The 25043-nt window shown below is 37.1% G+C and overlaps 2 protein-coding genes and 1 pseudogene across 2 annotated transcripts; all 3 read left to right on the forward strand.

Annotated features, from left to right (window-relative positions):
• Positions 1–1371: 1371 nt before the first annotated feature.
• LOC140228335 (uncharacterized) lies at positions 1372–3547 on the forward strand. The gene is made up of 2 exons (XM_072308563.1): positions 1372–1664; positions 2899–3547. Exons 1-2 carry the CDS (start codon positions 1372–1374, stop codon positions 3545–3547), a joined length of 942 nt encoding a protein of 313 aa, XP_072164664.1.
• Positions 3548–9672: 6125 nt separating this feature from the next.
• Positions 9673–11146, forward strand: LOC140228336 (uncharacterized; annotated as a pseudogene).
• Positions 11147–18868: 7722 nt separating this feature from the next.
• LOC140228337 (uncharacterized) lies at positions 18869–20686 on the forward strand. The gene is made up of 2 exons (XM_072308564.1): positions 18869–19161; positions 20041–20686. Exons 1-2 carry the CDS (start codon positions 18869–18871, stop codon positions 20684–20686), a joined length of 939 nt encoding a protein of 312 aa, XP_072164665.1.
• Positions 20687–25043: the final 4357 nt, after the last annotated feature.

A 25043-nucleotide genomic window follows, 5' to 3' on the forward strand; every position in this document is an offset into this window, starting at 1 on the left:
AATAAGCTTTGATTAAAAAAAGTAAAGCTGATTTTATTTACTTTTGAAATTCTTAAGCTACATCTGTGGATAGTTATGTTATTTTCAAGGCTAATTTAAAAACGTTTTAATTCAGAAATAAAGCAAGCGGCTGCACTAAAATTGCAAGGAGTAAAATTGACATGAAAGAACGTAATATAAATGATTGTTTCATAGGTAGCAGAAATCCAAGACACGCGCCCAAACACAGACAGACACAGACACACACACACACACACACACTTATATCTATACAGTGTATAGGGGAACCCGGGGCACAGTGGATCAAAAATGTTTGTCCAGCCAAAACGGGAGTTCAAAGCAGAGTAAAGCAAGATCTAAGATTTTTTGTTTATACTATTACTTTAGGACCACCGCTAACAAATGACAATAAAATTTGTTTTTAGATTATCAGTTTTATCAATTACTGTGAATTTGAAAAAAGTATGAAAATTCCACTTTGCCCCAGACCATTGGGGCAAAGTGGAATACAAAACGCAAAGCATGAGGCGTGCGTGAAAATGCACCAAACTTCATCTTACCCACAAGCCCATTAGTTAACATGTTCCATCTTGCCCCGTCCACTTTGCCTCAACCATGTATGATTTTTCCCAACATGCATCATTGTGACGTCGGCCAATATTTGCTAGCCCTGATATCAAGATCTATGGAAGCTTGACTTATTTTGTATTACTTTATATGGAAACAAAATCATATTGAATTGAATTGAATTGAATTGAAATCCATGCATCGTTGTTATCATGGTTTTCGAGATACTATTTCAGATAAGCCTGATAATTTGTCATAAAGTATATAAAAATCAATTGTTGGTTTTGAGGTATACAAAAAAGATATTTTCCCTCAAGACACATATACAATTATTTATTTACACAGCTCTTATATCAAAAGATGGAGCATCCCTAGAGGGTTCTTGGTGCATGAGCTTTAGATTCAGGAATGAATATATTATGTAGGTTAAGTGGGGTTGTTTCACTCTACCTGTGTTCCTCTTTGCCCCGGGTTCCCCTATATATATATATATATATATATATGCACTGTATAGATCTATATCTTTGTATATATATATATATATGTATATATATATATATATATACAGATATGAAGAAATCATACGTTTATCTACCACAACATGTAAGACAAACTGACAAAGGTTGAAGTGGGAAAGCAAACATAAGAACCAGAATCTCGAATCCCCATGTGATCAAGACGATCAAAGGCCACTTGGCAAAAAACTCGGTGAACAGACCTGATTACCGAGTAGTCCCACTTTGGTGGTATAATTCTACTAAGTAAAGACCTGTTTCAAATTTTCGTTCCTCATAATACCTCACAATGTCTAATATACCGAAAGACAACCCTGGCGGTAAAAGCGGAGGTCGGGCGATTCTGTGGATGATACCAAGATCGATCTCGACGGCGTTCGCGAAGTGCATGTCGGGGATTCCAGGCTGCGAGGTGTGGATAGAACCGTTTGGCATCAGCCAATTGGGATTTACGCAAGTAGAGAAGCTTGGGGTCATAGACATTCCCATGAGCTATGCTGGCCACGAGAAGGAGTTCAAGATAGCTGCCGAGGCACTAGAGACCTACGTGCCCGGGGCCACCTTCTATCCAGATAGACTACCGCATGTAAACCAAGCGTCTTCGAATCTCTTCGCTACCAAGACATGCACAACGAGGAATTTTCAATTATGACAAATAGTTTACTTTGGGTTTAAAAATCAGTTTATGTTTATGGTACTTTGTAACATTCATACCAAAAGGTAACCGAGTTTGATTTCCATGTGAGCTACATGGAGACACTGCTTCTTCTTTTGTTTTTCACTTGAGGGATAAAGAGTCTAGGATATATACAATTTTGATAATATTAATACTATCTTTGTACTACTAATAATGACGACGATACCAGTGATGATAAAATGTAATAATGATGACAATGATAGTAATACAGATGAATAATTTTCTGTTGTTTATGTTTAAAGGGTAGCCTCTTGGGTGACTTCCAAAAGGCCCTTGAATTATTATTACCCAAGCATTTCCAGGTAAACCAATTATTTGATTGGTCCAGAGGAAGTTCATGGGTAAAATCATCAACGTTTTATTACGTGAGGACTCTGTAGGACCTGAACATGAAGAATCTCATAAAATACTCAGTATGCCACAGTGCCTCCTACTTGTGTTCTTACAGGAATAAGTATGATGTAAGGTAAAATTTGAGTCTATAGATAGGCACTTTTTTCAGTCTCATGGGTCTTTGATAAGGTTTGTTTGATTTTGTTGTTTGATGAATACTTTATTTTCTGCAAATAAATAAATCAATCAGTAAATCAATATACCTAAATTACATAATCATGAACATGTGAGAAATATACAAAGTAAATTTAACACAGAGTCGTTTGACTTGCATAAACAACGATACAAAAGGAAATTAATGATATAATATACAGTGTGCATGTCTATGCAGCAGGGATTACAATAACAATTGTAGTTAAGAAGCGATTATGCTTCTTAACTACAAGAAGTTAAGAAGCATAATCGGCCCGAGGAAAAGGAAGGGACGTACTAGATTCGTAACAATACAAATTCTGCTGCGAAGATAGCAGGGGAAAAATAAACTCTGATGTGTGATTGTGGTGAATGTGCGTGCAAGTGCTTGAAGTGCACAAGGGCAGATAGGCTGGAACTTCAAATAAAAATCGACTATATCTACTACGCGACGGCGGAGAAATAAAGAATTCACCATTTTGGGACAAAAAAAAAATCCCACCATTGACAGTAATAATATTACATATATCGTGTTTTGTAATGTTTAGTTTTAGTTTAGATTGTATCTTTTTATGATCTTTGTATGATATATAGGTTTGCAACAATCAAGAAAAAGTTGGAGGAATCGACCAGTAAATATGTTTTCGTCAAAGATGAAAGTGTAGCCATGCCAACCGATCAGACACGACAATTCATCCCGAAAGGATACCAACACGCCTTCATCATCCGGCATCCTCTGCTCGTGTACAAGTCTATGAGGAAGGCATCCTTCGCACAGTTCCAAAAAGCCGGCAAGCTGAAGTTCAACGAAACTGACGAAAATTCTTTCGACTACCGCCCCTATGCCAAGGACGAGGGCGTCGATATCGTCTTCCAGAAGCATCATGAGCTCTGGACCTACATACGAGATCATGTCTACCCATCACCCTTGGTCTTCGATTCGTCAGCTCTTCTCACCAACCCCGCACCGGTAATTCAAGAGTTTTGTGAAGCCGTGGGTTTCCCTTACTCTGAGTCGCTCCTACAATGGTCCGAGTCGCCTGAGGTAGCCGAGTCGTGGAAATGGCCAGGTGATGATATTTGTAAGAATAACGTATTCTTGGGCGTGTCCATAAACAGTACCCATTTCACTCCACCAGCAGCGGTCCCGGCCTGGGAGGAGGTAACAGACGATGTGCGGGAGCTCGCTGAGAAAGCGATGCCGCACTACGAGGACATGTTTCAGCATCGGCCTACTGAGTAGTCAATAAGAATGTATGTTTATTTTTATTGGACACACACTCCATGTTACAAGAAATTGTCATGAAGCAAGACATACATGATGAGTATGTCATTTCAGAGAGTTATAAACGTGATAACATAACCTATGTTTTGGCAGTCACGAAAAATATAAGTCGAGAACTCCATGACTAAAACATTGTCTACTATGAAGATTATCTGAATGCAAATGACATTCAATTAAGATGTTCCGGTAGGCGCGATTACGCACCTATTCATTTAACATTAAGTTAAAATTCGTATCAAATACAAGTATATCTCATCTCGGTTTACCCCTGAAAAAAGTTATCTGCTGTACCTTCTTATTATTAATAAAAAAATGAGAACAACATCAATTGTGGAATGATTTTCGTTTTGAAAATTTCGTTTCATCGCGACAAAAATGTAATGTCGCTCAATTTCACATTTTAGCGGTTAGCCAGATCTCGTGACAAAGGGAACATAACAAAATTGTTTCACATTCGCAAAAATTTGATACCGATATATTATGATATGTAATGCGATATTAATTTGATATGATATGATATCTATTTGATATAAAGTGACGGATAGCACAGAACATGTATCCTCACATTTTGATTTGGTGAGCTCTCCCTCGTAATGTCATTGTTGAATACAACAAAGGACAATGATGTGTTCCAATGTTAGCATTATAGACGTGAGAGTTATATCTTTACCAATAGGCAGTTAAAAATGACAACAGTACATAGACGTGCTATGTTTCTTGTTTGTGAACAGACTAGTTACTTCGCGTGGAATCCATATTATGAAATGCAACATCTTCAGACGTGGACTGTTATGCACTGAAGCGATGCAGTTAACTCCTGTCCCGCTGTTATTAATTTGTTGATTTTATTTAATTGATTTGCCCATTGTTGTGTTCATGTTGTTGTTATTGTTGTTGTTGTAAAATTGTATTCACAGCCTCTCTAAAAAACAGCCTTACATGTTTAATCGAGGGCCTTTTATCCGATGATTAAATAAAACAAAACAGACAAACAAGCAATAAAACATTTTTTTAATGATTTGATTACAGCGTTTACCTTTAGAAGACGAAAGGAATGTACGGCTTTATAATCTACTTGTATCAGGCTTTGCTCCTGCTATATACAATGACAGAATGATTGGAACTTTCCAAATAATGTGTGCGTCAAAAGCAGATAACCAACGTTCATAACGGCCTCATGGTCACCGTATAATGTGATCTAAAATTCAGTATGTTATTTTAGGTGTTGAACAAACCGGTAACTTCGAAGACCACACTCATTTTGTTCAACTCATTTTTTTATAGCATGTACGTGATACATGTTTTAGCCTATATGTTTTTTAAATTGTCCAGTTTCTTGAAGTGATACACCTTTCCGTTTTGTCAGTGCCATTTCTTATGTGTGTTCAGTCCCGTGAACATCAAATGTTCATTTGGAATAAATGTATGAAAATGATAAAGCCGAAAAAAGCGTCAACTTCTTTCCAGCTGTAGTTAGCACTTTTGCATCGTACTAAAAGAAAAGAAAAGAAAATGTCCATCTCCAACTGTCGATTAGGAGACCTCTTTAAAACTCTGCTTCATTCACAAAATTTTTATCACTTTTAAGTGTTCAATATTTCTTAACATATCGGAATAAAGTTAAAAAAAAATACCAATGTCCTATGTGTAAACGTAAATCAGGGTTATCCGCCTGTTACAAATACATGTACTATATCTCACAATGGACCATAACCAATGAATGAACTGTTTATATGCAGTTATTGTGTAGTAAAGTCATCTATCCCTGCAATTTGCCGACTCCTTCAACAATGATCTGTTCAGTTGAATATAATTATGTAGTGTATACGTAGATCCTGTCTCAGGTACAGACTGTATTTTAGACTGTCAGTGCCGATAAAAATACCTAAATAAAAACTGTACATTAAAATGAATACAATTAAAACGTAAAAACACGTATGCATGAGAACATACGCAGAAAAAAAAAGACAAGGAAAATTACCACTTTCTCTCCGTGATAACGTTCCTATCCGTGCTGTATGTAATATACCAACATACTGAGATACATTATAGCTTACAATCTTATCTTTCTACATGTACTTAAAATCCCTTTAAAGTATAATTTTCATATCCATGGGTTGTTGACTCCGATATTTACTACAACACTGTGAGAACGACTTTGGAAGAAAAAGATACGTGCGTTTGTAGGAGTCCCTTTAAAGGACAAGTTCACCTTCATAAACATAAGGATTGAGAAAATTCAGCAATATTAGTAGAACACATCAGTGAAAGTTTGAGGAAAATTGGACAATCGATGCAAAAGTTATGAATTTTAAAAAAATTTCGTGTTGGACTTGCTGGACGAGGAGACTACTACAGCTTGTGATGTCATATGAGTACAACAGTATAAAGAATATGTAAAGAAAATTCAGCATATTTTCATTTTTTTCGCATAATAAAAGAGCATTTGACTTGCCTCTTTCTAAAGGTGGGGGGAATAATATTACCCATGACATGTCGGTAACAAGTCAAGGGAATGTGTGCTTTTTTCAAAAGATGAAATTTTGTGAAATTCTCTTTATATTTTCCTTATATTGTTGTACGCATGTGACATCGTGTACTGCAGTAGTCTTCTCATCCAGCGGTTACTGCACAAAAACTTCAAAAATTCATAACTTTTGAACGGATTGTCCGATTTTCCTCAAACTTTCAATGATGTGTTCTACTAATATTGCTACATTCTCTCAATCCTTATGTTTATTAATTAAGGTGAACTTGTCCTTTAAGCTTTCAGAAATGAGCAAGTGTGAATATTTGAAACATATGTCTCCTGTGGCGAGCGGACTAATTGTGGAAAATCTCACAGCAGTTGCATCTGTACGATATGAACGTCAATACACTTGCTTGGAAGTGTTACCAGCAATACGATGTCACAATATAAAGTTCAAGGTTCCTTTTTCTTTATAGCAAAACGCAGAAAGGAACAAAGTGCATGTGGAACCATGCCACAACTTATTGAACTACAACAATAAAAATGCCTAGTGACATGACGGCATCGTTTACCTGTCGATGTGTGTGTGTCTGTGTGTCTGTGTGTATGTGTGTGTGCGTGTGTTTGTGTGATAACTAGTGTGGCAAGATCAGGGAGATGAGACGAAAACCTCCCTGGGTAAAATCAACTCCAAATAGGTTGACAAAAGCTATTTTCCAAAGATATGGACGTCCTTATGTATATGAACAAAACTTCACCAGTCTGTGGAATAAAAAAAAACTATAAGGATAATCATGCCTATAGCATAAGGGACAAAATTCCATGTGCAAAACACTATAACTGACGAGATCTACAAAGATCTAAGGATATATCATATATATCAGTATAATATCTAATACACAAAATTAATGATGACTAACGCTTCATCTGATACATTATTGCTACTCACCGCTTGGGATGCATGTCAGTCATGCCCGATGATCGCACTCGAAAAGCGGCTCTTGAAACTCACCTCAGAGCAACAAAAGGAAGATTAAGATTTTCGCGACGGGGACGTTCGGGGGGGGGGGGGGGACTATTCTGAGTGTGCGCAGAATCGGGTACCAAACAAAGTCGATCTATTCATAGCTTGCGCGCCTGAGTTTTCATTACGCGTTATGTGCTATTTTTACGTCCATATGGCAAGCGATTTTAACATTTAATCCTATTTCTTGATATCAAGAATTCGACTTCTTGATATCAAGAATTCATTTCTTGATATCAAGAATTCGATTTCTTGATATCAAGAAGTCGAATTCCTGATATCAAGAAATGCCATTGGTTAACAACACAAAATCATTTCTTGATATCAAGAATTCGATTTCTTGATATCAAGAAATGACTTTTTGATATCAAGAAATAAATTCTTGATATCAAGAAGTCGATTTCTTGATATCAAGAATTCATTTCTTGATATCAAGAAATTGAATTCAAGAATTGAATTCATGATATCAAGAAATGAATTCTTGATATCAAGAAATCGACTTCTTGATATCAAGAAATCGAATTCTTGATATCAAGAAGTCAAATTCTTGATATCAAGAAATGACTTTGCGTTGTTAACCAATGACAATACTTGATATCAAGAATTCGATTTATTGATATCAAGAAATCGAATTCAAGAATTGAATTCGTGATATCAAGAAATGAATTCTTGATATCAAGAAATCGAATTCTTGATATCAAGAAGTCGAATTCTTGATATCAAGAAATAGGATTGAATGTTAAAATGGCTTGCCATACATCCGCTCAATTTACGGCGTAGAGAGCTACTTCATGCACCAATCATATGGGGGCGGCATTTTATCTTTTATAGGTTGCGTCTCCGTGTAATCTAAAACTGCTTTTCAGCACAACGCAGGGAAGAGGAGAACGTCCAGCTCAAGCGTCGTCTCAAACGTTCGCGCCGTGATTGTTGTCAAACTCACCATTATACACATGTTTCTGGTTGGGAATGCTATTTATGTGTCCTCCTCTTTTTGTGCCTGTGTTCAGTTTATTTATGCAGACACCCCCAAATTTAATTACTGTACTGATTTTTATTAATTGTCGTTATTGTTTATGTGGTTGCCTGTCTTCACATGTGTGTGCAGATATACATTTGTATATGCGCGTGCATATTTGTATCTATGGGTGCGTTCGAGCGCTCCAAAGCGAACCAAAGCGAACTGAACCAAAGCGTACCGTACCGAACTGTGCCAGATTTGGAGCGCTCGAGCGTTCTGTCGAGAAATCGTACCTCACAAGTTATTTTTAGAAAAGGTCACGCATTTTGTAGCAAGAATGTCATCCACCTTGCGCTTGAACTACTTACAGCTGTCCCGAACAAAGAGAATGATGTCTTTGCATTGTGACGTATGCGCATGATACGGGCGTGCAGCGAACTTTTGGTACGCTTTTGGTACGCTTTTGGAGCGCATCGGGAAGTGGTCCACTTTTGGCTCGGTACGGTACGGTACGCTTCGCTTTAGGAGAGCGCTCGAACGCACCCTATGTGCATATGTGTGCGCATGTGTTTGGTTATACGACGTCGTGTGTATTATTTATGCTTGTTTGTGATTGCATGTATGTATGTTATATAATGTATGATTGACGCATATAATACACTCCTATTTGTTTTGTTATTTTCTGCTGTTTTTGCCTCTATCATTTCCGTTATTATTTTCAATATTGTCTTGATTATTATCATTTTTGTATACAATATCTATATCATGTTCTGTATCCATCATCATTATTTTGTTCGATTTCTTTGATCCTCAGTTTTGATAAAGGGCAGGGCCCGAAAGCTTGAGAATAAAAATCAAACTGTGTTAAGCTACGTCTATCGTCTCATCCTTCCTCTCACCTACACACTACTACGATGCGATGGCCCAGGGGTTTAACAACTGAAAACCCACATTTCACACTATATATATATATATATATACATAATAATATATATATATGTAACCGATATAAGAAATCAGGGCAGACGTTGCTCTCTAATTTGCCCTTTAATGAAGCTTCACCAGAATCTACCAGAGAACACATTACAATAATTGTCTAGACGGCATAATGTGCCATGATGTAATAATTGCAATATTATAGAGTACAATATCGTAGTACAATATAATAATAATAATAATAATAATAATAATAATAATAATAATAATAATAATAACAAATCTTCGGAAAGCTTGATTAATGGGAAAAGTAGAGAGCAACTTCCTCCTAAAACTTGATTTCTTCCACATGAAATTATTTGATTCACAATAAGACACCGCGTACGTTATGGTCAGGAATTGACATCACGCATATTATGTAAATACTGTATACGTACACTATATTTACAGATTTATGATTTATTTATGATTTATTTATCATTCGTTTATCTACCACTGTAGGTCAGACAAAGGTCAGACAAAGCAAACATTAGAAAAAAAAAGTCTCGAACCCTCATGTGATCAAGACGATCAAAGGCCACTTGGCAAACAACTCGGTGAACAGACTCGATTACCGAGTAGTCCCACTTTGATGGTATAATTCTAATAAGTGAAAACCTGTTTAAAAGTCTCGTTCCCCATAATACCTCACAATGTCTCATGTACCGAATGACAACCCTGGCGGAAAAAGCGGAGGTCGGGCGATTCTGTGGATGATACCCAGATCAATCTCGACGACGTTCACGAAATGCATGTCGGGGATTCCAGGCTGCGAGGTGTGGATGGAACCGTTTGGCTTCCCCCACTTTGCTTTGAAGGAACTAGAAAAGCTTGGGATTACAGACGAACCAGTGAGCTATGCTGGTCACGAGAAGGAGTTTAAGATATCTGCCGAGGCTATGGAAAAATACATGCCTGAGGTCACCTATTTTACAGATAGATTACCGGAAGTTTTCCGACCGTGTATGACCTCTTCGATTCTTCAACAGGAAATGCCAACGAGCATTTTTCAAGCATGATGAATAAAGGACGATGCACTTGTTTCATTGGTTCTTTTGCATTTGATAATTGTTATGTAATTGTTACAGTTCATGATCTGCACTGCATTTTCTCTTTCTTGCAAATCGACAAAAAGTTGGTTTGCGTAGAGTATGTTTTCTTAAAGAAAATAAATGAAAATTGAACTGAACTAAACTGAATTGAATAAGATCTTCCAAAATGTTATTGTATCTCATGTCTTCTTTGTTTCTACTTAACAATTAAGAATCTAATAAGATGTAAGAACACTAAATGTTATTTGTTTTTCTTGGAACTGGAACAATCTGAGATGTTCATTTACACCACTTTCAGTCCAGAAGGTAGCCTTTATACGGCAAAGAAATGTCTCTTATGCAAAATGCACTTGCACTGGTCATTGACATTCATGATCTATACAATAAGCATAATCATGCAATCTGTATCCAATCTGTTTAATATAGGTTTGCAACTATCAAGAAGGACTTGGAGGAATCATCCAGTAAATATGTTTTCGTCAAAGATGAAAGCGTAGCCATGCCAACCAATCAGAGAAGACAATTCCTCCCAAAAGGATATCAACACGTCTTCATCATCCGGCATCCTCTGCTTGTTTACAAGTCTATGAGAAAGGGGTGGTTCGCACAGCTCCAGGAAGCTGGTATGCTGAAGTTCAACGAAACTGATGAAAGTTCCTTCGACTTCCGCCTCTATGCCAAGGAGCTGACGCTCGATACCGTCTTCCAGCAGCACCACGAGCTCTGGACCTACATATGAGATCATGTCAACCCGTCACCGATAGTCATCGATTCGTCTGCGCTTTTCACCAACCCTGCACCGGTACTTCGAGAGTTCTGTGAAGCCGTGGGTTTCCCCTACTCAGAGTCGCTCCTACAATGGTTTGGCTCGCCTGAGGAAGCCAAGTCGTGGAAGTGGCCAGCTGATGACATGTATAAGAATGAAGCCTTATTGGGTGTTGCCATGTACAGTACCCATTTCACTTCACTGGCATCGGTCCCGGCCTGGGAGGAGGTAACAGACGATGTGCGGGAGCTCGCTGAGAAAGCCAAGCCGTACTACGAGGACATGCTTCAACATCGGCTTATTAAGTGATCAACGAAAATCTGTTTATTCTTCGTTTCATAAGCACGCCATACTATATAGGTTTTCCCGGTCATTTCATACCTTTGCCATTCAAGTTCTTATTCTGAGCATTCGATTTCACGCATTCCACGATCGCAGCGCTGAATCAGCAATCATATTCAAAATCCGGTCATTCGAATTCACTATCGGTGCGTTCAAATTCACTATCGGAGCTTTCAAATTCACTGTCGGAGCATTCAAATTCACCATCGGAGCAGCAATTAGCATTCGAATTCATGTCAAGCCGGTGACGGAATCTGGTCGGTCATTCAAATTCGTGAATAGTCAACCATATTCCAAATAACTGCATTCAGTTCAAAAGAAGTCCTGAATTTAGTTAGTTTGGGGCTATGTATGTGTGTCTTTTTCATTTAGCTTTGAATATATTGAGATTTATGATGAAGACCATTTATTTTGCAGAACGGGTAAAACGTAACAAAACGGCGGTATGTAATAGGCGTAACAAAACTTGGAGGCTGTCCGAGTGAGACGCGATGAAAATATTGATAGTCTAGCCTGACCAAACGCCGTGAGAACAGCGTCTGATAGCAATATGTTCACCGCGCGAGGACTGAATCGAAGACGACTAGAATGCGAAGTTGGGGAAAGCAGGGGAATGTCTCATCTACCCACAGCACACTATGTTTCGGGCAAATGGGACTGCCGTGGGCGCCGAAAACATGGTGTAGACTCAGCTTAATATGAACACAAGAGTGTAAATTCGTGTTCGGTTGCTTCCTCTTTTTTTTTTTTTTTTTTTATATGAGCGAGTCATTTGCGTTTGCTTTCCGTCGTATCACAAATTAATTTCGTCATTTTCAAGTTGTTCAACGCAAGATTTTGGTGGTTGGCTATTTTTTTTAAACTACGGCAACGTTACATTAGATTGTCGATTACAGTCGCAAAGATTATACGGTAGACTCCGTTTTCTAGTGCTATAACATGGTTAAGATGTATCTGAATAATTTGCTTTGAAGTGACCAGTAGTGGAATATGGATCCTCATAATTATTTTGATCTAGCGAGCTCACCTCCCTATACGTCAAAAGTTTCATTAAAAAAAAAGGACTAGGTGTCAATGTCATGTAAACATGATAAGATAATAATATAGACATGAGAGTTGAATTACTTTTAGATAATTCATAATGGCGACAGCAGAAGGGTTATAATGCTTCTTGTTTGTGAACAGACAAGCGACTGAGCGTGTATCAACAGGGGTGTCACCAGCTTTTTTCAAGGGGGGGGGGTGCGTTTATATTTCTGGTTCCACCTCTGGGTTTCATCAGCTAACAAACAAAAAATAAAGATAAACGAGATGGCGTTCAGCGCAACGTTCTCATTCCACTTTCGGGTTTCTTCAGCTGACAAGGGAAAAAAAAGGCCAAGGCTCCGAGACCGTGGAGTTGATTAGTTTGTTGTTGTTGTTGTATTAGTTGTTGTTGTTTCTACCGGTCTGAAGGGGGGAGGGGTGTTCGCACCAAAGCACCCCCAGCCCGTGACACCCATGATCATGAAAATGTAGTGTCTTCGTTCTGAGACTGATCGTATATACTGAAGTAATGTAGTTAGATTACACCTATCCAGCTGTACCAATACAAAATTATCAGATCATAGGTTTAACTCACGAACAAGAAATGACGGTACAACTTTGTTTTTTACATGTGTTTTATAGGCGTTGCTCCTGCTATACAATAAACGGAGGATTAGTACTTTCAAATGTGTGTGTGTGTGGGTCAAAGGCAGTTTAACCAATGTCCATAGCAAAGTTGTCCCCACCATACAATGCCGGTGATCACTTTACACATTTTACATTGTCCCATTTAATAGATTTATATACTTTTCGGTTTTATTATTGACATTTCTAATCCATGTTCACTTCTTTGAAAATCAAATATATATTTTGAGTAAATTCATGAAATGAACGAAGCTAAAAAGAAAACATCGATATACTTTCCAGTCATGACCACAGTTGATGTGACGATCACTATTCTCAGAAGAATACAGAAATATCCCTTCCCAATACTATGTTTTCAAACTATTTTTAAACTTGCTCTAAATGTCATTCAAAAACTACATTGCTTTCAATAAAATTCATTTTCTTCAGTTATTATATATATATATATATATATAGATAGATAGATATTTAGGTAATCTTGAAGAACGACAATAATGCAGTATATTAGGCCTGTGCGCTTGTAACAAGTAAAGTGTCACCATGATAATCCATCATATAGACTATGGAATATATGAAGCCATTACTTGGTGAAGGAAATTTATGCAATTGACGGATCAGCAATGATCAGTTCAGTAAAGCTTGTTTGATTATACACAGGTCCTGTTACATAGGGCTGTTTTCAGCCAGTCATTGCTGAAAAAGCACGACATCAAAATGAAAACAAAACGCTAAACATAAGTGTCAGAAAAGACTGACAAAACGGGATCATCCCACGAGGACACCCACGAGTCATACTGCCCACGAGACCGACATTAAAAATAGGCCATGCGCCATACAGCTCATGAGTTCGAGACTACGCGAAGAAGGCTCATAACATGAGTCCGACACTACGCAAGAAAAGCCCGCGAGGCCGATAAAACGCAAAAGACCGACACTGCGCAAGAGGCTCACGAGACCGACACTGGGCGCAGAAGGCCCACGAGACCGACATGAACATAAACTATGAACAGCGCCATCAATATGGTAACACTTAGTATGAATCTGTTCAGGGTGTTGCATTAATGACATAGAAGGGAAAGATAAAACCTTACCGAGTGCACTTTAGCCACACTATCGAGCACAAGATTGTTGGTGACTACGCCCCCTCCAGATCATGTGCAGCACTTGTACGCTGAGACATTAACCATTTTGTGGAATATTTCCTTGCTTCATTTCACAACTGGATGTTCTGCTTGTAGGGCAACCTGAATATGCATGCTCATCATTTCTTGTTCTTTTTTTTTTTCTTTTCGTGAGTATATCATGTTCTGCGGGAAGGGACAGGACGACTTTGCCCTGCCTCCTAAAAAAATGAATAAAAAGCTAAAAAATGGACGGCGAAGGTGCAATTTTAATTTCATAAAGAACTGTTATAAACTAGCAAATCAGTAATGATTGTATTGAGGCACTATTGAAAACGTCAGTAGCAGTTATATCTTTTTAGAAGATCCCACTATATAGACTATAATAACCATACCCACACATAGATCCCCTTTCTATGGGGGGGGGGGGGGGAGAATACCTAAAAATGTCGAGGAGTAACACTCAAACGAGGGTGCAATTTTGGAAATGAAGTGGAAAGATCTGGTGCACACGTTTGGTGGATTTTATTGTTTTGTTTTGTTTTGTTTTTGTTTTGTTTTTAGCACAAACACTCACGCGCACAGACACGAAAGGTCTTAAAAATTCCAGGGGGTGAGGAGGAGCAGTTGAAGTGGTAAAACTTCACCAACTCCACGTTCGCACCATTCATTACCTTCTTCCTTATGCCACTATTCAGACACCCTATACAAATTACACACTTTTAATTGGTTTATATATGGCGCTGTTCATCCTGTCGTGCTCGTGGGCCTTAACGTGCTTAGTGCCTCTTTTGTGTAGCGTCGAATTCATGCTCTCTCTTTCGCCTAGTGTAGAACTCATGGGTTGTAAAATTCGTGAACCCATTTTACGTGATGTCGAAGTTGTGGGCTTTGTTTACGTAGTGCCGAACTCGTGGGCTGTATGACTCATGGGCTGTATGGTTCATGGGATGTATGGCTTGTGGGCTGTATAATTCGTGGGCTGTATAACTCGTGGGTGTCGGTCTCGTGATGTGCACCTGACAAAACAAATGAATGAACATTAGCAATTATCTATAGTTGATAACATGCAATTAAGGCTGTTTTTACTAGGATACTGACATACATTTTAGTTAACAATAATAATAATAATAAAAAAATAGATTCGAGAATTTGTCAGGTTCTGAGATTATAATTGAAGAAAGGGGAATCAAACCTGTCATGCCTACAGATTTAAATGGAAAGGGCATATTATGTTAACAAAGAGACAAAGTGAACCTCATTTTGGCATACAACATGGCGTCTGAGGAAAAAGCCGTCATCTTATGAAGTGAACCTCTTGACTGTTGACAAGGTCTATTTCTGTGCAAGATATGGGGTCAATATGCCATGTATTTACCATAATACAAGACAAAATTTGTTTGATCCTTGACCCTACTTTAGACAGCCGAGATGGCGTCTGATTAGAAAGCTGTAATTTCATAAAACGATCCATATGACATGGTCTAAATATGTGCAAAATATGGGAGTGATAGGGCATGTAATTACCAAGATACAGGACAAAATAGTCTTGACCGTTGACTATATGCCTCGCACAGCCTAGATTGCATTTGAGTCAAAAGTCGTTGTTTTATGAAATGATCCAGGCAATATGGTCCATATATTATGTACAAAATCTGGTCCCGATTATGCATTTAGTAAGCAAGATACAAAGTAAAGAATATAGACCTTTGCACCTCATTTGCACAGCCAAAATGGCGTCCGACCAAAGCGCTGTTATTTTACAAAATATTATATTATATTAAGTCTTATCTATGATATACAGTACCTTCAATCTTCCTTATCTTAACTTTGCTATCAATATTTGGGGGATCTGCGGCAAAACCAAGGACGGCAAAACCAAGATCGAAGCACTCTTGCTACTGTAGAACATGGCGTTTGACAATCGTGAATTGTCGTGTATTCGTGTATGTGTGTCGTGTATGTGTGTGTATGTATGTTTGTGTTTTGACTTCGCTATTATAATTTGGTTGCATAGATCTTGACATGATATTCATGACGAAAATGGAACATTATGTTATATCAAATGGGTTAGTGAAATACCGGTTAGTGATTGGTTAAACACAGTCACGTGATGGGGGCACATCGGTTATGTTCGCCCATGGGCAGGTAACAAAGCGGTAACGTAAAAAAATGACAAACGTTAGCAAACGATTGAACAATCATATTTTCACGCAATCAATGGGACAAGTTTACCTATTCCATACAATGTGAAAAAGCAGATGACCGATTAATGTAATAGACTAACCCATATAATATAACAGATGATGACTTTTGTTGTCGGGAACATGTACCAAACGTTCAACCCTCAGGGTTTGAAATGCTATTTCAGGAGGCTATATAGCATTTCAAACCTTGAGGGTTGAACGTTTGGTAGCCTACATGTTCAAAACACAAACATACATACACACACATATACACACGCACATAAATTCACGATTCGTCTCGGGACTTATAACCTCCCTCAATAGCATTTCAAACCATTCGGGTGGAATATTCGGTGTGTTCACTCCCTTGCCAGTCATCATCTATGTAATACAATGTTCTGTCCTCACATAATTTATTTGTCTATATATCTACAAATATGCCCTAAAGTGATGTACTCAATACACACAATGACAACTGTGTACGCTGCGCCTATTGTACTTGTGATAATTATATTACGTGCCTTGAGTAAACTGGAGAACTCTGTATGAGTGTATCATTTCTTGCCTCGCCCTAAAATGTGATGTCGACTAACATAGAATAGTGAAACCATCACAAACATAACACTTTATATAAATTTTCAGCACAGAATTGATAGGCTCTGTAGCTGCAGGTGCCCCACAAAAATCAGTGTTAGGTCTCTTCTGGTATTATTGTTCATCAACCATCCGTAATCTAGTACCATAATGCAATGATAACATACAACACATTAATACTTCATTCTTCTCTTATTTTTCCTTGTTTGATATTCTCAGCAGTTCAGAGATGACTGAAATCTATAAATTCCATAATCGCTTCGTATTGAATGGAGACAAAAATAAGGCTAGTATAAAAACGTGTTAAAAGATGGTATGTTTCAAACATAACATTCTATCAAAAAAATAAAGAGCGGCTGCACCAAAATTCCTAGGAGAAACAATTGACACTTTCGGGGGAAGAACATAGTTGTGATAATACATGTATATGTGCATAGATATATGTATATGAAAAGTATAAATATATATATATATATATATACATACAGAGAGAGAGAGAGAGAGAGTGAGAGAAGGGGTCTCGACCATTTACAGCACCAGTGTAGCTCCTTCATTATCTATATTCAATGCGAGAAGAAGAGCATTCGTGGACGTAGAGTGATCAACGTGTGTTTATTGCCGAGCTTTCCGAGCTCGTTAGGACCTTCATCAGGGCAGCTGTAATGATACAAAAATGACTCACTCGTATGGCTACACTTGTAACAATATAAATCTAGATAGCGTGAGTCTATAATGAATATGTAATTATATAATCGGCAATAAACACGCACGTTGATCACTAGCTACTGTACGTCCACGAATGCTCTTCTTCTCGCATATTATAGTATAGGTGAGATCGAGTATTAGGAAGAGGCGGTAGACGTAGCTATTCGGACAGAAATACAGAATAATACAGAACATGGATATTATATACAAAAAATAATGATGATCAGGGCAATAGTGAAAAATTAATAATAACGACAATGATAGAGGCAGAGACAAAAAATAACAACAATAATAACACTCATCCATCTGACACCACACCAAACACAGCAAGCACATCCCAACGCCTTAAAAGGTAACCAGTGTGTTTTAAATGTTGGTCTATGTATTTCCAATGATTTCATTGCAATCATTACCGCTGTTATTGCTCATATACTATACTGCTACTACTGTTCCATTATTTTCACTGCAAGTGTAGTGAATGTCATGTTGCTGTCTACATTTGTTTGATTCTTTGATTTTCTTTTGCATTGTTTTGCCTTATTCTGTTTAAATGTATGCAAATTGATGGGAATGTCATGTTGCTGTCTATATTCCGTTTGATTGGCCTTTTATTTTTATTTTTACTTTTATTTTGCCTTATTCTGTTAAAATGCATGCAAATTGGTTGTTTTTCTGCTTTTATGTTTATGTCTCATCAAGCCCTCGAAAAAGACTGGTAACACAGTCGAAAGCTTGGGAGAATAAAAGGCCATAGTGAACATTACTGCAATGTCTGCGAGTCATTCCTCCGTCACACACACACACACACACACACACACACACACACACACACACATATATATATATATATATATATATATATATATATATATATGTATATGAAGAGCTTGTTTGCAAAAACCGACAAGTCCATTTTTGAAGATTTTGAGTTACGGTCTTTGTCATAAAGTACAAAATAGTACCTTTTAAATGATATATTGGTCACTACATATAAAGGTATATTTTTGAAGTTATGGTCAAAAGAAGCACAAATTTTCTTATTATTCTCTTTATTTTTCTTGACCTTTAATCGCAAATATCTCCATTTGGCAAATATGGACTTATCGGTTTTTGCAAACAAACACTTCATATATATATATATATATATATATATATATATATATACGTACACTATATTTACAGATATGAACAAATCATACGTTTGTCTACCACTACACGTCAGACAGAGGTTGAAAAGGGAAAGCAAACATAAGAACTAGAATCTCGAATCCCTATGTAATCAAGACGATCAAAGGCCACTTGGCAAACAACTCGGTGAACAGACTTGATTACTGAGTAGTCCCACTTTGGTGGCATAATTCTAATAAGTGAAGACCTGTTTCAGATTTTAGTCAACCCCGATACACCTCACAATGTCTAATATACCGAAAGACAACCCTGGTGGAGAAAGCGGGGGTCGGGCGATTCTGTGGATGATACCCAGAACAATCTCGACGGCGTTCACAAAGTGCATGTCGGGGATTCCAGGCTGCGAGGTGTGGATGGAACCGTTTGGCTTCTGCCACTTTGCCTTGAAGGAACTAGAGAAGATCGGGATTACGGAGCAACCAATGAGCTATGATGGTCACGAGAAGGAGTTTAAGATAGCTGCCGAGGCTATGGAGAAATACATGCCTGGGGTCACCTATTTTCCAGATAGATTACCGTAAGTTTTTAAGGCGTGTATGTCCTTTATGATTCTTCAACAGGAAATTTGAACAAGCAGCTTTTAAGCATGAATCTTAATAACGACCATGTTCTATTGAATCGAATAACACTCCACTAATAGAATCTAATGAATAGCACAATATTTGCATTAAAAAGTTTACGAGTATAACGATCTATTTGAACATATCTCACTCCTTCTACCCCCAATAATTGTTGTCCCTTTGTTAGGTTCATTTATATACTTGTATGTATCTTATGTCTGTATTGATTGTTTGATTTCATGTAGCTGAATTTGTTGTATTTTGAATTTTTATGTATTTTTAATGTGGTGTGGGCCCCTATGAAAAGCAGCCATTGGCTGAATAGGTTCATCCAACTCATGAGTGGTGAATGAATAAATAGATATAAAATAAAGGAATAATGGACGATGCACTTGTTTCATTGGTTCTTTTGCAATCGATAATTGTTATGCAATTGTAACAGTTCATACTTTAACTAAATTTTTGATGTGTACTTCATGATCCACACTGCATTATCTCTTTCTTGCAAATCGATGATGAAAAGTTGATTTGCGTAGAGTACGTTTTCTTAATGAATATAAATGAAAATTGAACTGAACTAAATTGAATTGAATACGATCTTCCAAAATCAACTATTGCATCTCATGTCTTCTTCGCTTTAATTTACAATAAAGAATTGAAAAGAAAAAAAATGAAAGGCAATTGAATGTTTTTACGTCTTTCTTGGAATAGGAACAATCTGTGATGTTAATTTAGGCCAATTTCAGTCCAGAAGGTTTAAGGAAAATCAACAGTAACCTATAAACGGCAAAGAAAATCTATCATGCAAAATGCGCTCCTGTTTCTGTTAAATATAGGTTTGCAACTATCAAGAAGAATTTGGAGGAATCAACCAGTGAATATGTTTTCGTCAAAGATGAAAGCGTAGCCATGCCAACCGACCAGAGAAGACAATTCATCCCAAAGGGATACCAGCAAGCCTTCATCATCCGGCATCCTCTGCTCGTGTACAAGTCTATGAGGAAGGCGTCCTTCGCACAGCTCCAAGAAGCTGACATGTTTGAGTTCAACGAAACTGATGAAAGTTCCTTCGACCTTCGTCCCTACGCCAAAGAGTATAGCACCGATGCCCTCTTCCAGCAGCATCACGAGCTCTGGACCTACATACGAGATCATGTCAACCCGTCACCGTTGGTCATCGATTCGTCTGCTCTTCTCACCAACCCCGCACCGGTACTTCGAGAGTTCTGTAAAGCCGTGGGTTTCCCCTACTCAGAGTCGCTCCTACAATGGTCTGGATCGCCTGAGGTAGCCCAGTCGTGGCAATGGCCAGCTGATAACATGTATAAGAATGAAGCCTTCTTGGGTGTGGTCATGTACAGCACCCATTTCACTCCACCGGCAGCGGTCCCGGCCTGGGAAGAGGTAACAGACGATGTGCGGGAACTCGCTGAGAAAGCGATGCCCTACTATGAAGACATGCTTCAACATCGGTTGAAGTAATCAACAAAAATCTATTTATCATTCTTCGCTTCATAAGCTCGCCATACCATGAAAATTGTAATGGAACAAGGCATAGGGTAAGAACATCAACTGAAAAAGCAACATGCATCCTAATACCACTTATGTAGCAGCCATAAGGTATTTCAAAGTAAGGCAAGGATTTCATAGTTACCGTACAAGCAAACAAAAAGGACAAAGAAGAAAAAATGCCATGGAAGGGGATTATCTTATTTCTTTATGCACTCATATTGAGAAATCCTTTAGAGGTGCTATTGATATGACCACAGAGTGTAAATTAGTGTTTGGCTACTTCCTTTTTTATTCTTTTTTTTATTTAGGAAGTTATTTGCTACTGCTTTCTTTCCTATCATAAATTCATTTCGTCATTTCATTTAACGCAACATTTCGATGGTCGGCTGAATGTTTTAACTGAGGGAACATTACATTAGATTGTAGATTACAGTCGCAAAGATTATACAGTAGACTCCTTTTCTAGTGCTATAACATGTTACAATGTATCTGAATCATTTGATAATTATGAAGTGACGAGTAGTGGAATATGGATCCTCATAATTACTTTTGATCCGGCGAGCTCAAAATCATGTAAGCATAATGATAATTCACACATGAGGGTTGAAATTACTTTTAGATAATTCATAAAGTATGACGACAGTAGAAGGGTTAGAATGCTTCATGAATTCATGAAACGTAGTGTCTTCATAATATTATACTGAGATTGCTCGCTTGCACTGAAGTAATGCAGTGAGGTGACACCTATCCAACTGTGCCAGTTCAACATTATCTGATCACAGGTTTACCTTGCGAACAAGACATGACTGTACGACTTTATACTTTGCTTGTATGTCTTAAAAATTTGTTGCTTCTGTTGTATTCAATAAACGGATGAAGGCAGTGTAACCAATGTCATTTCATTTCATTTCATTTCAATTTATTTTCATATTTTCTCACATATATCACAATATAAAGTAAATTGATGCGAAATTTATACAGAACATAATTCAAAATAGAACTTCACCGGAATGTTCAAAAATTTGTCTTGGTATACACAAGGTCTGTATACATGCGAGTTAAACTGAGATCATAATGCGAAAAAATATGATGGGGCCTGCGTAAAAGCAAGCTTGTATAGAGCCGCAGGTCCCGTGATAAAATCAGATTTGGGGAAACATAAGTACAAATATTTTTTAGACCATATTATAATTGGGGGATCCGATTAAAACGAACAAAGATCAAATCAAATAAGTGTCACTAAATAAAATACAGAATAAAATACAGAAAGGTCACATGTTGCAACTATACCCTACTACAAATAAGGACATTGAGAGAACAACGACTGAGATTGTCAGGATTTAAGTGGGTATGGAGGTATAGATGATGACGTAACAGTTTGGCATAAATACATAAATGGAAGGTGGGATAATAGAATTTTGTCGTGAATACAAAATATACACACAAGGACAATGGAGCTCATGAGTCAAAATTCCAGCGGGGTCCTAAACCATGCAGGCCGTGTGACCATGGTAACAGACAGCTGCCACGCTCAAGAATTCCAACAATCGAATGTAACAGTAAATGCTTTAGAGAGCGCAACAGGCAGACTGATCGAAAATAATAATGTACATGGTTAGGATCCCGTCGGACTACTAATAGAAGTTAAATAAGATAGACAAGGGGGAAAATACTGAGCAACAAGTACTATACAATATGCAAGCCGTAGCTGCTCAAAAGATATTGTTTTAATTTTCGTTTAAATGAGGCTAAAGTGGTGCAGCTTGTAAGTTCCGTAGGGAGTTCATTCCAGTACTTAGGCCCAGTGAACATAATAGTTTTTTTCGCAAAAATTGTTCGGGTACGTGGAAGGTGATACGCATAACGTTGGCGGGTTGGATAATCATGAAATGTATAGTTTCTTGTAAACATTTGAGAAAATGCATCTGGTAATTGGCCAGTTGAGAATTGAAACATAAACAGACAAACGTTGTAGGAAAATAAGTCATGATTTTTCAAAATTTTATTGCTCACAAAAAGTTCATTCGTGTGCGATAAATATCCAGCGTGGTTTACAATTCTAATAGCGCGTTTTTGCACAATAAATAACGAATCGATACGGTTTTTAGAAGCATTTCTCCACGCCAGAATCCCATAATTAAGATAGGGAGATATCAAAGTTGAATATATACTCTGTAGAATATTACATTTATTTATTTATTTATTCTGTCTTCTTTATACAGGGTAGTCTCTTCAGTACATAAAACTGCTTTACAAGAGAGCCCTGTATTACATAAAATATCAAAATACAATTTACATGGAAAATAATAACTAAGTTTGTTTAGAACCCCTGTATTTCTAGCAATAATTCTAGTTACATAACCAACATGGGTTCTCCAAGATAAATCACTATCAATGTAAAGACCTAAAAATTTTGTACTATTGACCTGTGACAAATCAATGTTGTTGATCTTGACAGAGATAGGTAGTACAGGTGGGGAATTACTAAACAAAATATAATGAGTTTTTTCAATGTTTAAGGAAAGTTTGTTTGCAAAAATCCAAGATTGAACAGAAACAAGTTCTTCATTTATTATGTTTATAAGCTCATCAGGATTTTGATGAGAAAAGAACAAATTTGTATCGTCTGCAAAACAAACGAAGGAAAGGATCTTAGATGAGTTCTGAATATCGTTAATATACAGAATAAAAAGAAGTGGACCTAACAGGGAACCCTGGGGAACACCACAAGAAATTAACTTAGGTTGGGAATCGTGACCGTGGATACTTACAAATTGTTTTCTATTTGTCAGATAATCAGAAAACCATTCTAGCGCCTTACCCCGAATTCCGTAATGATTTAACTTATAAAGTAAAATATCATGATCTATTGTATCAAATGCCTTTGAAAAATCAAGAAAAACACCAACAGTATGAGATGCATCATCTATAGCATGAGCTATCTTATCAATGAACTTGAGTAATGCGTGAGTTGTACTATGTTTTTTGCGAAATCCAAATTGAGAATCAGTAAAAATTTTTGACTGAAGAAGAAAATTAAGGGTACGTTTATACACAAGTCTTTCGAGTAAGTTTGAAAAGGAAGTTAAAAGAGAAATAGGACGATAATTATTAACAAAAATCTTTTCGCCCTTTTTTAAAAATGGGGACAACTCTGGCTACTTTCATTTTACAAGGAACTTTACCACTAGATAAGGATTGATTTAAAATAAAAGTAAGAGGTGAAATTATTTCATGAATCACGTTTTTTACCAAAAAATTTGTGATTCCATCATATCCCGAACTTTTTTTGTTATTTAATCTATCAACAATCTTTATTATTTCATCTTCAACAATCGGTACAAAAAATAAAGATGCCATATTTCTATCATCCAGAAAAGAGTGAAATTCCTGGTGCGCTGAAGGGATTTTGTCAGCCAGATTTGGGCCAATGTGTACAAAAAAATCATTAAAAACTTCAGCTATGTCTATGGGGTCATCGATACGAACATCATCCTCTTGAATATAACTAGGAGCATTATTGTCAGTATTACATTTCAACGCCTGATTTATCACCCTCCACGTACCCTTCACATCATATTTGCATTTATCGAATTGATTCATAAGATACATCCGTTTGGCTAACCGTAATGAAGAAGTGAGGATATTACGATACCGAGTATATCGGGACTTGTTCATAACAGTGGGTACTTTACGATATTTACGAAACAATTTGTTTTTCTTATTGATAGATTTTAAAAGTGATTTAGTAACCCATGGCTGCCGAGGTACTTTTTTATAATTTAATCTAAAACATTTACGACAAGGGATAACAGTATTGAGCTGAGTAATTAAAATGTCAATGAATAAATCAAATGATAAGTTTACGTCATTTTGATTATAAACAATCGACCAGTCAACGAGTTTTAACTTTTCTCTAAGTCTATTAATATTTGACTCTGACATAACACGAAAACCGGCATTGTTGTGCGCACTTTCTGTCAGAGTGTGAATGTTACCAATAAGTGCATACACAGGAAAATGATCGGAGATATCAGTAACTACAATACCAGGTGAAATAGGAGAAGATAACTTATTAACAAATATATTATCGATTAAAGTAAAAGAAATATCAGTGATTCTTGTAGGTTTTCTTATAAGAGGAATAAAAGACTTAGACAACATTTGATTAAGAAACTCTTGACAATTATAATTATCATAATTTAGAAGATTTAAATTAAACTCACCCATAAGAAAACATGTTTTATTTCTAAGATACTGGTTCAACAAAATGCTATCGAGTAATTCAACAAACTCAGTTAAATTCGAATTTGGTCACGGTGGCCTG

Source organism: Diadema setosum, chromosome 5 (assembly GCF_964275005.1).
Source record: "Diadema setosum chromosome 5, eeDiaSeto1, whole genome shotgun sequence".
Taxonomy (NCBI): Eukaryota; Metazoa; Echinodermata; class Echinoidea; order Diadematoida; family Diadematidae; genus Diadema; species Diadema setosum.